At 42.1% G+C, this 13,785-nt stretch overlaps 6 protein-coding genes across 6 annotated transcripts; 4 read left to right on the top strand and 2 right to left on the bottom strand.

Annotated features, from left to right (window-relative positions):
* Window positions 1–670: 670 nt before the first annotated feature.
* Window positions 671–1,258, top strand: Bfra_006242 (putative acyl- n-acyltransferase protein; the record flags this gene model as incomplete). The annotated part of the gene is made up of 1 exon (XM_037336616.1): window positions 671–1,258. The coding sequence occupies one exon, from the start codon at window positions 671–673 to the stop codon at window positions 1,256–1,258; it is 588 nt and encodes a 195-aa protein (XP_037197982.1).
* Window positions 1,259–1,946: 688 nt separating this feature from the next.
* On the top strand, window positions 1,947–2,497 carry Bfra_006243 (uncharacterized protein; the record flags this gene model as incomplete). The annotated part of the gene is made up of 2 exons (XM_037336617.1): window positions 1,947–2,322; window positions 2,358–2,497. 2 exons carry the CDS (start codon window positions 1,947–1,949, stop codon window positions 2,495–2,497), a joined length of 516 nt encoding a protein of 171 aa, XP_037197983.1.
* A 1,096-nt stretch (window positions 2,498–3,593) lies between these two features.
* Bfra_006244 (uncharacterized protein) lies at window positions 3,594–3,968 on the top strand (the record flags this gene model as incomplete). Its single annotated transcript, XM_037336618.1, has 1 exon — window positions 3,594–3,968. The coding sequence occupies one exon, from the start codon at window positions 3,594–3,596 to the stop codon at window positions 3,966–3,968; it is 375 nt and encodes a 124-aa protein (XP_037197984.1).
* Window positions 3,969–4,563: 595 nt separating this feature from the next.
* On the bottom strand, window positions 4,564–5,780 carry Bfra_006245 (uncharacterized protein; the record flags this gene model as incomplete). Its single annotated transcript, XM_037336619.1, has 2 exons — window positions 4,564–4,666; window positions 4,963–5,780. 2 exons carry the CDS (start codon window positions 5,778–5,780, stop codon window positions 4,564–4,566), a joined length of 921 nt encoding a protein of 306 aa, XP_037197985.1.
* A 1,996-nt stretch (window positions 5,781–7,776) lies between these two features.
* Bfra_006246 (uncharacterized protein) lies at window positions 7,777–8,679 on the top strand (the record flags this gene model as incomplete). Its single annotated transcript, XM_037336620.1, has 1 exon — window positions 7,777–8,679. The coding sequence occupies one exon, from the start codon at window positions 7,777–7,779 to the stop codon at window positions 8,677–8,679; it is 903 nt and encodes a 300-aa protein (XP_037197986.1).
* Window positions 8,680–9,229: 550 nt separating this feature from the next.
* On the bottom strand, window positions 9,230–10,719 carry Bfra_006247 (putative integral membrane protein; the record flags this gene model as incomplete). The annotated part of the gene is made up of 5 exons (XM_037336621.1): window positions 9,230–9,615; window positions 9,672–9,739; window positions 9,793–10,172; window positions 10,232–10,302; window positions 10,530–10,719. 5 exons carry the CDS (start codon window positions 10,717–10,719, stop codon window positions 9,230–9,232), a joined length of 1,095 nt encoding a protein of 364 aa, XP_037197987.1.
* Between the last annotated feature and the right edge of the window lie 3,066 nt (window positions 10,720–13,785).

Genomic DNA, 13,785 nt, shown 5'->3' on the forward strand with positions numbered 1-13,785 from the left:
CTATTACATACATTACAATATTAAAGTTTTATTTGTTAGTTATAAATAATCTGATTTGTTATTAACGAATAAAATCAATACTTTTTGTAATCTGTTTATTATTAGATCTTAATAAAAAGGTTTGAAAATGTGTTAATAAAATTATAAGTTTAGAAATTCAATTATAAATAAATATAAAAATAATATCAACTCAAGTTAAATTATGATCTATTTGTTATTCAATACAAAGCTTTATCTATAGAATCAAAGTTATAAACCTATTCTAATACTTTTATTTAATCTTCTCTATTTTGATAATATATGGCCTAAAATATTTATATAAAGTCCTTCAATTTCTATTTAAAATTATTTAAGAAAAAAATAATAATAACAATTTTGATAGTACAAAAAATATATATTCTTTAACAAATTAATTTTTTTCTGAATAGAACTAACAAATAGATTCATTTGTCTCTATTAATAAAATAAGCAATAGGTTGGTACACAACCACATCTAACCTTAAGCGAATCAGCCTTCTAATCTAATATTTTTAATTGTGTGCGACCTAGTGACTCACAGCGCATTATACAGCACCTAATCAAAATATCCATAATATAATCTATTAAACACCTCTTTATCAAGCTTCATAACCAACTCCCTGGATCCAGCTCTCTTTATCCGTCCATTACAATGGCCGATCCCATATTCCACCTTACCACCCCCCACCTCTTTATAGGCTACTTCGACGCCAATAATCCCATCCACTGCACCTTCCTCGTCACTCTCTACAACACCCCCGAATTCATTGCCGCTGAAGGCAAGACCGCTATCATCTCTCCCGAGGCTGCACGCGAAAGAATCGCCACCCGCTTCGTCGAGGAACATGCCCGCAACGGCTATGGTCAATTCCTCGTATACCTGAGAAGTGACTCAGACCCCTCATTCTCGGCTGCGATACCCATTGGCTCCGTGTGCTTGACGAAGGGCAACAATCCGGATTCGTTTGATTTGCCAGATGTGGGATTCGCGCTTGTCTCTGAGGTGCATGGGAGGGGTTATGCGACGGAAGCTGCGCGTGCGCTGTTGGAGTATGTCAAGAAGGAGCAAGGACTAGAGAACTATTTTGGATTTACGAGTTCGGGAAATGCGGCTAGTATGAGGGTAATGAAGAAGTTGGGCATGGTAGATTTAGGAGTTCAGCCATTTCAAGGAGAGGAGACGCATGTGTTTGCATCGCCAGGCATTGAGGATCTGGAGAAGTATGGGTTTAAGAAGTAACCTTTTCTAATAATGTTATGGAATTTATGATTATAGTTAATATTTGAAATCTCTATAATATAATTTGAATCTTGAAAGGAATTACTTGTTATTGGTTCAAATCAATTTTATGAAGAAAAGTGATAGAACTCAAGATTGTTATTAGGTAGGTGCAAAACAACTTTTTGTCATTTTTTGGCGAGCTGTTGCATGTGAGGGAAGTGCAAAAGATATTGAGAGAAGCAGCATACAAGAGGGTTGTCCAGAACCGGTGCAAACTTTTTTGTTCGGAAGGAAGTTCACGTTATCATTGTCTTGACTTTGACTTATATTTAGGAAGCTGACGTCCGTGGTTCAAATTTACCCATTCAAGCTCATTAGATTACTATGTGATTCGGGTTTATCGTAAGTATAGTGTGGTAAATAAATGGATTTAAAATTGCATCAAGAAGCGTGGAACTTTTAAGAATATTTTTTAAGCCCTCGCACTCTGCATTTTGGAAACCTCCAGATCTTGGATATCTTGCAGGAATACGGAAGGAGCATTCGCCTTACCCCTAGTATTCTTAGTAGATGATAAAAATCAAACAGGGCTACTTCTACTTCGGGGACCAATTTGGTCTTGGGCGAGTAGAAACGGATCTATTAATATGATAATGTATGCTCTTTTGTCACAACACCTTATGATGACCTCCTGAGCCCTTGGGAGATGAATGATGCTAAGGTTCTGGATATTCAGTTTCGAACGACTACACATGATTGGTACAGTCATTTCCTTGATAGAACGATGCGTATCGAATATATCAATCTACTGGATGGTACCAAGAATTCTGGTGGATTATATCCATATAGATTCAGCAAAACCGTGCATATCGGAGAGGAATCGTTCAGCATCAATTATTATTTCGAGGACAGGAGGCCATCACAAGATGTATTTACTAAAAATATTCTCAAGGAAGATCCGAAACTTTCCCATCGAAGCAGCCCATACGTTCAATGGGGCCCTCCACCTCTTGTACCTCAAATTTCTGGAGCCTACGACTGTGAAGAGGGGCTTACAATGGCTCCTGACTCCAGCAAGAAGGGTTCTTCACATGCGTTAGGACATATTAAACTCCAGTCTATGGTGTAATCTTGCGAGACTTCGAGAACGTGAAAGATAAGGGCGAGCTTTCATTTGAGAACGAGCTACCATTATGTCAAGGAGTATCAGGGGTCAACAAAGCAGGAAATCAAATGTATATTATCGCTCTTATCTAAAAAGAGCGAATTGACTTCACTGCACATCACAAATTCCTTTTGCCAGATGTGTCTAAAAGTTCCTGACTTTATGACAAAAACTGCGGCCATCTCTATCTTCAGATAGAAGACCGTCGGTCTAACAGCCAAGTCTTCAGCTGGAAGCCAAGCGCCAATGCCTTGTAATCCATATAGATGAGGCGAGAATGTTCTCTCAGTTCTAGATCACATTGTGCTGGAACATCGGCGCCAAGCTCCGGGCACAACTTCAAAACTTCAAGATCAGATAAAACACTTCAAACCAAAATCATGATTCTCGAGATGATTGATGTTATTCCAATCCAAGTCCTAAGCACTCGCTCGCAACTCCAGGACGGGATACACGAGAACAATTAGGAACATGATATCATAAACTTAACACAAATGCTGACAATAAGCACCCTTCCCTCCTCACCTAGAACTCGAAAGAAAAAGACATAAGCGCCAAGTTCCAAGAACTCACTCGAAACGACACGACCAGACGACTTTTCAAAGCAATAAAGTAAAAGATATATCTTCGGTCACAATTCATCTCATCAACGCAAATACCATCTTGGCAACCCCTAACACCAAACATCCGTGCATACCCCTTCATTTCCCATCTCAACCGAATTTGGAAATTTTGTTCTTTGTGATCCACTTGTGTGTACTCTTTATGCTTAAACAATTTGAAGAACCGATTTTTTTGGAGCCTTTTGATTGGATCAGCAGGAGATATGTTCTTATTATGGAAATAGGTAACAGGAAGGGAGAGGAAAACAGTTGGGTTTGGCGATTTGCCATGCTTTTGTGGGGCGGACGTTTGCTGGGTTTGGGAGATTGTTTTTCTTGGTGGTGATTTTTTGGGGTTCAGGTTATTAATGGAATGGAGTATATAGAGTCGATGATGAGATATATATCTTGCGATCCCGCTCGCTACTAATCTTTGCACTGCCGGCGCTACTTGTTTCCTGATACCCCGACTTCATTGCTCATTATCAGACGTTCTCCCAGATATTTATCCCCATCTACACGATATCAATAATTACTCCATCGTCTTCACCCAAACAAAACCAAAAAAGCAACACCATCACTCAAAATGCAACTCACAATCCCTCTCACATTCCTATCTCTCCTCAGCCCAATCCTCGCCCTCGACTACATATCAACATACAACCGCGGCGCTGCCCGTTGGGACGCAACCCTGACCGACACGCCCAACAACATTACCTGCACCGTCACTTACGACGATACCTCTTCCCTCCTCATCGCAGATTCAGATGGATATCTCAGTAGCGCGGTTGCGATTGTGATGCCATGTAGTGATTTGAATGCAGTTGCTACAACTGTTGTTGGGAAGGAGAGTTCGAGTGTTAGCTATACAGTGCCCGGTGGCGTGACAAAAGATTTTGTGGTAGGAAGTAGGACTGTGTTGGAAGACGGAGAGGTGATTATGATGTCTTATGGAGTATGAAAAGGGAGTGATGGAAATCTGGTGGAGGCGAGAAGGAGATGAGGAAAGGAGAAGTAGAGAGGTGAAAGAGCATAATGGAGTTGCGAAAAGAAGATACGAATGATAATATAGGATCAGATGGAGAAACTATAGAGGGAGTGGTAATGGCAGACAGAACGAAGGATATGTACGAAATCACGATCGAGAAGTACTTAATATGGCTCTGTAAAACAGTTGCGAGAGACAGTGGACGGCGAACGAGCAAATAGCCAGATACCCAGATTTGATAAGCTATGGATATTCGACGGTTGTACGAATAACCTCTCACACGTACACCTTTGTGCATTTCCGTGTACTTGGTACTCCGAGCTCATTTTTTTCATTAACAATATTTGTCTCAATGTGTCAAATACCCCTGTTCCGTTCAACCACATGATAATCACAAGGATATCCTGTCCATTCCCTGCCTCTTTTTCAATATTTTCCAATATGATTTTGACCGAAAACATCTTTTGCCAATAAAGAATCTTATGCGATATGAAATTGTTTCAAGTTTCGAGAGTCTGGCGCATATAGTGAACTGTGCAGTCCTCGCCGCACCATGCAGGCGGTTAGCTTATCCAGCGGGATCCACCTCTGTATGGGCCCTGTTCTGGAAAAGATATTCATTTCCGCTGGGAAGACTTGGCGTCGTGAAGCTTACGAGTTCGGGGACATGGCTGTGGTTTATTAATTTTTCATTTGGTAGAATTTTTGAATGTTTGTTGTTTAATCTGAAGTGAAGTAGTACAGAATCGTCGCAAATCATGTGATAATGATCCAAGTAGTGTATTCTTCAGTATTATCTTCTTAATTAAGGAATTATTGTTAAACTCGATACTAGACGGTGATGTCCCCTTTCAATCTCTTTCCATGCAGATCTTAGAAATCTCAAGCCAGCTTATATATGCAGCCATAGATATTTTCTACACTACCTCAAACAAGACATCTACTTCACTAGCACGCTCTTACATACTTCAGTGCTGGCAACTCTCTACTTTGCCATCCCTCTCCTCTCCTAATCCTTCCATCACCCCTTCCCGAACCATCGCCACAAATCCACGCACCACTTATACCACCTTCTTGCCATCCAAAACAACTTAACAGCTGATGTTTACGCATATTCCCCTTGTCCGCCGATAACAATGTGTATCCCGGTACAATATCTCGGCGCCCAGAAGCCTCTTCGAGTTTTTCGCGAGTATATGAAGCTATTAGGTGATGAGGTAGTGAAGGCGGCGCATCTTTGTGACCTGGCGTAAGCCTCATGAGTTCTTGATACCAACGTGTACTATGCTCTTCTAGTTCTGCATGACTTGGCAATCCTATATATAACGTCTCTAAGTTCCCGAAATATCTCAACTCAAAGATTGGGCAGCTGAAGGAATCACTTGCCCTGAGGGTCATGTATGTTTGTGTGATCATTATATGCCGTATGAGATGAGTTGGAAGATCTGGGTCCAATGCAGTCGTATCAAGTGAGTCATTGTCATAGTGGTGTTCGCATTGTGGATGGTAGTGCAGGATGTCAACGGCGCGATGGAAATATATAGCGCCCCGTTTGTTTAGCATGGAGGGGTTGAGGACCGAGTAACTCTTCAGAGCAACTTCACGAGAAGCTCGACATGTTTGGGTAAGTGGTGGTGGCTGAGATTGATATCTGTATGTATGCAATTCTGGAGCGAAGTCGACTTTGATGATCCGGGGTACAATGCTGTCTGGTTGAAGAGAAAAATAAAAGATTTTGAGTTGAAGTTCGACTGGGAGTCTCCTGAATTGTGGGAATGATGACATTTTGGCGTGTTTCACGTGAGTCAGAACAAGAGTGTGGTACGAATCTGGGGGTATTGCTGGGTATATATGTTCGTCCGAAAGGGCCGAAATTGGCTGTCCACTGTGATTATTTTCAAATTTGTGAACCGTTTGGCAAGTATCACGTTGGAATAACAACAGATCCACGCCAAAAATATGCAATTCCAGGTTTTGCAAGGATTTTCAGCCACAGGCGAATGTATCGAGCTTTCAAAGAACGAATTTTCTATGGATGGAGAAGCGGTGAATTCGTGGAAACGATCCGGTCTATTGCTAGTTCGCGCGTTGGCAAAAGTGAGACAGAAACTGATTGACAGCACTGGGTTTGGATGTCTAAAAATTCGCAATTTAGTAAAAGCTTTGTATCGTCAAAGAATACGAATAACTGCTTGCGTGTATGAAGCGAGAGACTGAATGCTCATAATCAGGTTATACGGTCAAAAGCCAGCCCCAAGATTGAACAGAACATACTGCAATGTGGAACAAGAATTATTTTGTCCAACAATCCCTATATCTTTAGGCTTCAGGATTAGTCACGAGACATGAAGAATATTGATGATATCGAACCTCGAAGGATTTGAATTTGGGGCCGAGGAGAGATGAGATGATATTCATGGTTTCTTATTTTCCTCATAGTCACTGACTCGATGGAATGCGACTGATGTTGAACAGATCAAGCAAGAACGACCACCCGATAACGCGCTGGCTGATGATCCCTCCTGACGATCCCTCTAGCTTCACTCGGTCTTTAACAGGCACGTAACTTTACGTGGGCGCGATTTTATTATTGTTGATGGTGTACGACCTCATATATGGGCTCAGAGTGCGTATATAACCCGAAGCTTCAGCCGCAGGTAGTGTAGCACAGAGGCTACGTGTATGTACCCAAAACCAAGGAGCGGGGCAAGATAGGATTTTAACCTTAAGCATGCATTCAGAGGCTCCTAGCAAGGTAATTTTGTTGCAGAGAAATAAATGGCAACTCACCATGAAGCTGATTTTGTCGTGAGAATTGATGAATGTTGTTATTATTGTTGTTGTTGTTGTTGGAAACAAAGAAGATGGAAAAGCAAGAAGAATTGAGGTATCAAATAGCTAAAACCTAAAAGGAGACCAACTAAAATCCTCCTACGGTACAGCATAGACCAACTATCATGGCTTAAGACAAACATTAGTGGAATAACAGTGGGGAATCACTAGAATATCAACCATTGACGCCAGTAACTAGAGATAGCATAGCGATGGCAATGTTATAGAATAGCTCCTGCCACGGCTGTGCAGGACAAGAATAAGGTTCGATGGCCATGGCTGGCGCGAATGGCCATAATATGTCATCTGATTGTCGTTATCGAATCCTAATCATCCGTAATCCTTTACGTGAAGAACACATGGCATAACGCAGATGCTATCGTGTGTTCAATAGTGTTTGACTGCAGCAGTAATACCGGTACGCAGACTCGATTGGTTCTCGCCAAGAAGCAAAATCGACGGATGAAGGGGCGTAACGATGAAAAGACGGAGTTTGATCTGATATACCGATACAGCAGTCTTTACTCACAGACTTTTCTCGAGGAACTTTATGATGAAAGATAAATACTGCGACAACTTCTCGGTGGGCGCTTAAAGATGGGCTACATCGACCTTTATGCCTATTGTTGTGCTTGGCCCTAACTGCTGATTGCGGATCACAGAGCTTGGCTATCCACCATTGAAATAAACGACAAGCGCTTTTTACAGGCCGTCGTCTGTTTCAATTGCCATCACTGGCCCTTGGACTTTGTAATCGGCATAGAGGTCAATTCAATTTTACGTGAAGACCCACCTACTTTTAGTATTGGCTCGTATTCAGACCTACACAATGGATGTGTACAAAGGTAGAAATAACTGAAGGAATTCCATTCATATGTTCTATCACATACTTTTTTCTCTCTGATATTTTTAACTGGAAAAGTTTACTGATAACACCCATCGATTCAATATGGGCTTTAACATTTGGTCAGAAAAGCCAAGCGAAAGCTTACCACAGTACTCACGGTTGCCACAACAAGAGCAAGCTGATACCCGCCCTCATTCAGCATCCAGAGGAACATCAACTCGATCAGATGTTTTCTCATACGTTCGTTTCATTCTCTACTCGATGACGGGCATCGCATTCATTACATCTTTTCTTTGGGCCGGTCCCACCGCCCTTCGTGAATACCTTAATGCCCCATCCTCCTCTTCCTCTGCTCTACCAATAATCACAAATTCCTCTGCTCCAACAATTAACCTCATAATCGCCTCCTTCACATCAAAAATTGATTCATCAGAATGGACAAAGAGCTTGAAGAAAGATAACTTGGCAATCATTCAATACGATTCTCCAGCGTCCACACACAGAGGCTCTGAGGCCCTCATCTATTTAAACTACCTCTACCAATTTTACGATAATCTACCTTCTGTTTCCATCTTCATCAACAAATGGGAAGAGACAGAGCTTAGCTGCCCAGTCTCCGAAACGAATCTAATAAATCGTCTGGACCTTGCCACTGTTCAGTCTCGGGGCTTCCTTCCCTTCTGCTTCCAGGATGCATCAAGCATCGAAACCAATGATTCCATCATCTCATTATTTCATAAGAGCTTTCCAGAAAAAGAAGTGCCGAACAAGTTTTCAGCTCCGTGTAATGAATTTGCGGTTTCGAGGGACGCAATCCGTTCAGTACCGAGGGAACAATACCTGCATCTTGCTAATCTGCTCAGACCAACATGTGCGGAATCTGACGCGGGGAAAGAGTGGGACGTCATGTGGCCGTACCTCTTCCTACAAGATGATACAGATGAATTTGCTCCTTCAGAAGCCTTATGTCAAGGCTGGGGGATTTGCTTGGGTGCGGAGGATTAGGAAAGCTTCAATGAACTGTGCCATAACATGGAAATGGAGTAAGGCAAAATCTGGAATTATTTATTTGTTCATATAAGGCCTTCCTCCGGCATGAAAAAAATCTATCATTTGATTATTAATTAAGAATTCATAAGTATACATAAAATTTTCAGCTGTTATTATTCCCCCCATCATTACTATTGTGAGAAGATCGTATTCATCACTTCAGACTCTTCCTCTTTCCAACTTTGAGAAGTATTCGAGATCAATTCGGACCGACTGACAGTTGCTTACAGTGGACGCACAAGAGAAATCTATCTGTAGTGTCGTTGATAAATTCTTGACACAAGCGACAGCACTCGCGTACAAATATAGGTACAAGCCCAGAGCGCCAGATCTGCATAGATAGTTACAGCTAGGCTGTACTATGAGCTGTATAGCTCGGAGAATTCTCTTTAATGCCGCTGCTACGCATTATAGCAGTATCCCTAAAGATCTCCGGGGTCGCGTTCTGAGACTAGCAGTGGTTGTACCGCTATCTTCGAGCTAAGACGTCACTGTCTCCAGATACTTATCTCTCTTTTGGTTCAACCCCCTCTTCGTATCCAAAGTCTACAGTCCTAACTATTCCTCCATACTCTGAATCGTCTCGTGAGTTGCTTTTTTGTCCAATGATGAATTCCTCGCTTTCGTTCTCGCCCGTAACTGTACTACCACCCGGGATTACTAGTCGCGATTTGTTATCTTTTGTTGCCGGAGTTGACTTGTCATGAATTTTAAGAGGGTATGAATGGCCTTTTCCGTGATGCGCATCTCCACTACCGTACATGCGCCCCGAACTTCCCAATACTTTGGGACAATATTTCCGCATAAATGGTCTTAGGGTCGGGGCGCATCCACCGACGATACTGAGGTTAAGCTCAATAACACACCAGAGCAGGGCATCGACTGTGTCGACTATGATACGTATTAGCAGGTTCAAATCAAGACTTCAAAGCTGAAGAGGAACTTACGGGTGAGGTCAGTGCCCTTGAGCAGTACGTATAAAGACTTTAGGCGGATGATGCTAACGACACAGACACTGGTGAAGAAGTCAGCATAGAACCATATTTATTGGGAAGTTCAGAGATGTACAAGCTTCCCATTATCAAGATACCCGCAACCCCAATTTTTTGCCTGATAGGGATCTGTAGGTTCCACATCATTGGAAGAGGTGCAATGACAGTTGCAAAGTCCGTTGCAATGCCCAAACCTGCCTGCGCAAAATAAAACACAGGCCTATTAATACATTTTGCTGTTCCTGCATATTGGATATCCCAAGATGCAGATATTGGACGGCAGCTAAATAGGTTTGCCAGAACACTTGCAGACGAATAGCAAAATGTGAATGCAACCAGACACCAGATTACACCGTGAAACTTCCGAGAGGGAAATATGCGTCGGTAGAAGAGAAGAACGGACGTCTTTGCCATGCCAGTGGCAGCACAGAAAAGCATAGCAGCAATGACGTTAATCTAGACGCTCTACTGGTCAGCTCCCAAAGAGAGCAACATTTATGGAGTGCTTGCCATACCTTTAAAAAATTGGGATATAAATCGTCAAGTGGCACATCATACAGATGCTTTCCTAGTCCATAGTCGAGTACTGGGTACATTAGTAAGACATAGATGGGCAGTTGGAAAGAGATCTCACAATTCAGAATACATCCCGTTAAGGCAATTGAGGTCAACTTCATGGGGGGAAAACATCGTCAGTTTCAACTTCTATCTCCAGGGGATGCATTGCAAATACCAGAGCAAGTATCATAACATCTACTCATAAACACTAGGTTAGAACTATTGTTATACGGTAATGCGGTCGTGAGAACTTACAATCATCAGCGGCAAAGATTCGAACAATTCTAGATCTAGTGAAAGTCCGAACGGAAACCGCTATTATAGCCAGAGGAACGAAGACGCATATAACCACCACGAGTCCGGCTGCATGATATGGGGCCTGCGAATTTGGGGTAATTCCTGGAGGTGGGGGAATGGAGTAGACGATACCATCGTATGAAGACATAACGGGAAAAGATGAGTTTGTGAATTGGATTGAAAGACTGGTTCTCCGTATGCTTGCTGTTATTCATACTCATATTAAGCAGATTTCGCGATCGGTACCAAGAGTTTTTTTACGCCATGATCTTCGTAAAGCAGTTTCACTCCATCAATACTTGCGAGGTGTCATAGTAGCCGTTTACTCAATTCAAGCTGGATGTGCGGATTAAGAAACGATATTACCTTCCAGCATGCATGTGCAAATTTATTGGGGAGCATGTTCCCCAGCAAACAAGCATAGGATCTACGTGATTTACCTGATGCAAGGATGATCTTATTTCTTCATGTAAAACATCCCCTGGAGTGACAAGGGGTTAACATACGTTTGGAATCTCATACGAAAGATTCAGAAGCCAAGATGCAACTCCATATGCAACTCCATCTCCCTTGCTAGACTGTTGTCATAGACTTTGTGAGAACCACTGCTATATCGAAATCAACTTCTAGGGACAGGAGAGTATCAAGAGATCGGCTTAAAGTAATTTGTTGAGATGACGAAGGTTGCCAGGGCTCCTCAGTTTGCCTTCAAGATATGGCCACTACCGTATCTATACATCTAGAAGGAACACAGCTGAATGGCTCGAATCATCTCTTACACGAGTGCTTCATACCTTTGCTATATTGTTCAACTCACACTTTAATATTCTGGATACGTATCATCCCCAACCCAGCGTCAAGCTTCTGTCCCGGGTCTGATAGCTCGTGAAATATCTAGAATCACATGTCATGTGGGACTTTCAAGAAAACGCCTTGTTAAATCACGTTGAAGAATTTCTTTAAACTTAAAAGCAAGTATGGACTTCAGTCATTTTTTTCTTCTCTTCTCAAATTTGATGTAGGAGAATAGGGCGGTCATTTCGGATGTTGTAAGACCAAGACCCCTGGTGCATCACTAGTCTCCAACACTGATGACGGCTTAAAGTCCTAGGATATGCTGGTAAATCGTGGCATGGAACGTAGCATTTTATGTTGGGGTTTACGAACGGATTCGAACGGGAAAGTACCGCCAAGGAACATTAACTACTATATTGACGTTGAATCGCACTACGAGTAAACGTGGTGATGTCTCCGCAGGAACTCCTGAAAAAGCCCGAAGTAACAAGGGCATTGGTGTGCTGGACTACTTATCATCTTTGCTCTGCGTTGGAGGGGTAGCCGGTAGAAGAGGTGCAGCAGTTTCCATTACTGTACTTGATTAATATCTATTGCTAATTTAATATCTAGAATATCTCCTATACTTCTTTTTCCAAGTACTTTTTGGTCTTTCTGGCTCGCGGTTGTCAGACAAAAAACGAACACATAAACCACACTAATTAGAGAAACTTTGAAAGCAATTCTTTGCCAAAATTGAATTCAAAAATTATTCTATACTGTAAATTCTCTCAAATGGAACAATGAGATTAATTCACTGAATATTATTACTGAAACTTCTCAGAATAGGCATTGCTTTACTGTTTTGATGTCATATTCCAATTCAGAACAGATAATTTTGATGTTTGATTGTTTCAGACGATCGCGAAACTGGTCTTTTCTTCTTACTCATGATAGTCGTGTAGCTGGGTCATATTGCATCGGCATTGCTGAATGGAACGATAAGATATCGGAAGGCTCTTCCATGATTACAGTAAGTCAAAGTACAAATTGTCTGTTTTAGGAGTAAGTGTAATTGACTTTATGATGATATTCGCGATTTCTTCCAAGATCAATAGGCTCCCCTCCTTTCTAGGCGCATCTTCGGTAAAATGAGCTACCGCAACCTTAGATTTGGCTGTATCACAACATTTTAACCCAATTCTTTGATCGACTATGGAATTAGGATTGCGATACTCTAGCATCCTTCTTCACTGTACCATGTACAATCGACACCCTAGACGGTCATGAGGAGTGTTCGAGTCAGTACCAATAGTTTAGCGGGCGTCTTTCCTAGCACACAGTACGTAATACCGGGGCAAGGCGAGCCAGAAACCGGTAGCCTAGAGAATATGGAGAAGGAAATAGGCCGAGACCTAGTGGCTGAATGTCAGAAATTAGAACTTTCGTAATAGTTTGCGATATTATCAGAATTGAAGCATTTGCCGTCTACAAAAAGAAGGTGAATTATCTGTGTAACAACACACATCTGTAATGATCCTCAGAGACCATCTCGGGACATAACTATGGTGGAACACAATATGAAGATCACTCCTCAAAAGAGGATGTCTGTCCACTATAATACAGGGGTTTTATAGTGGACGCACATGGGGGCTGTCCCACTTGAAAATCATTCCCATTTTTTTATACTGAATATCTAAAGTTGTGCTACAGAGTTGCTTCTATTCGAGGACAGGGCCCAATAAATTATGCGTATTAATGATGTATTCGAAAGATATTCTGCTGAAGGGCTCAATAGCCTCGGTCATTGGATAACACCCCGCCGTCAGATAGCTCTCCGCTACTTCTTTGGGTTTGTGTCGGCGGCTGGACCTGACTAAATGAATAAATGGACCCTTCACTTGAGGGCAGGCTATAGCACTCAGATAATATCTCTAGTCAGGAATTATCCATTCACAAGCATAATCCTGCAGCAGCAGTCAGCCTCCTTTGCAGATTGACAATTGACGGCCAATGCCGGTGTACAGCAGAAATCGAATTCAGGGCGCAATAGGAAAAGTTCGGGGCTCTTGATATGCACAAAGTAAAGAGAACAGAACAGGTCCGGTATGTGCTAGCCCAAACTTACCATCTGCGACTGGTAACCCGTACACCACGTTTTCGGTAGCGTGGTGGGTTTTCGTAGCTTGAAAAGCGGAAGACGCGATGTGGAGCTTATCAATAGTTCAGTGGCAAAAGTAGTGAACGGCAATCTGCACCGAGATTGTCTTCACCGCAATTAATCCCCGCGTTTCCTCACGTACCGATAGGCAAATCCGAAATACAATGTTACAATAAAGTAGGGGTGTACATGTTAATCTGGAATGGCGGCAGTAAGCCATTAGATGGAGGAGGGCCTCTCACGCACCTAGATGATTTCGGTAACAACGTGCGTAGAACA

Source organism: Botrytis fragariae, assembly GCF_013461495.1.
Source record: "Botrytis fragariae strain BVB16 chromosome Unknown tig00000000, whole genome shotgun sequence".
Taxonomy (NCBI): Eukaryota; Fungi; Ascomycota; class Leotiomycetes; order Helotiales; family Sclerotiniaceae; genus Botrytis; species Botrytis fragariae.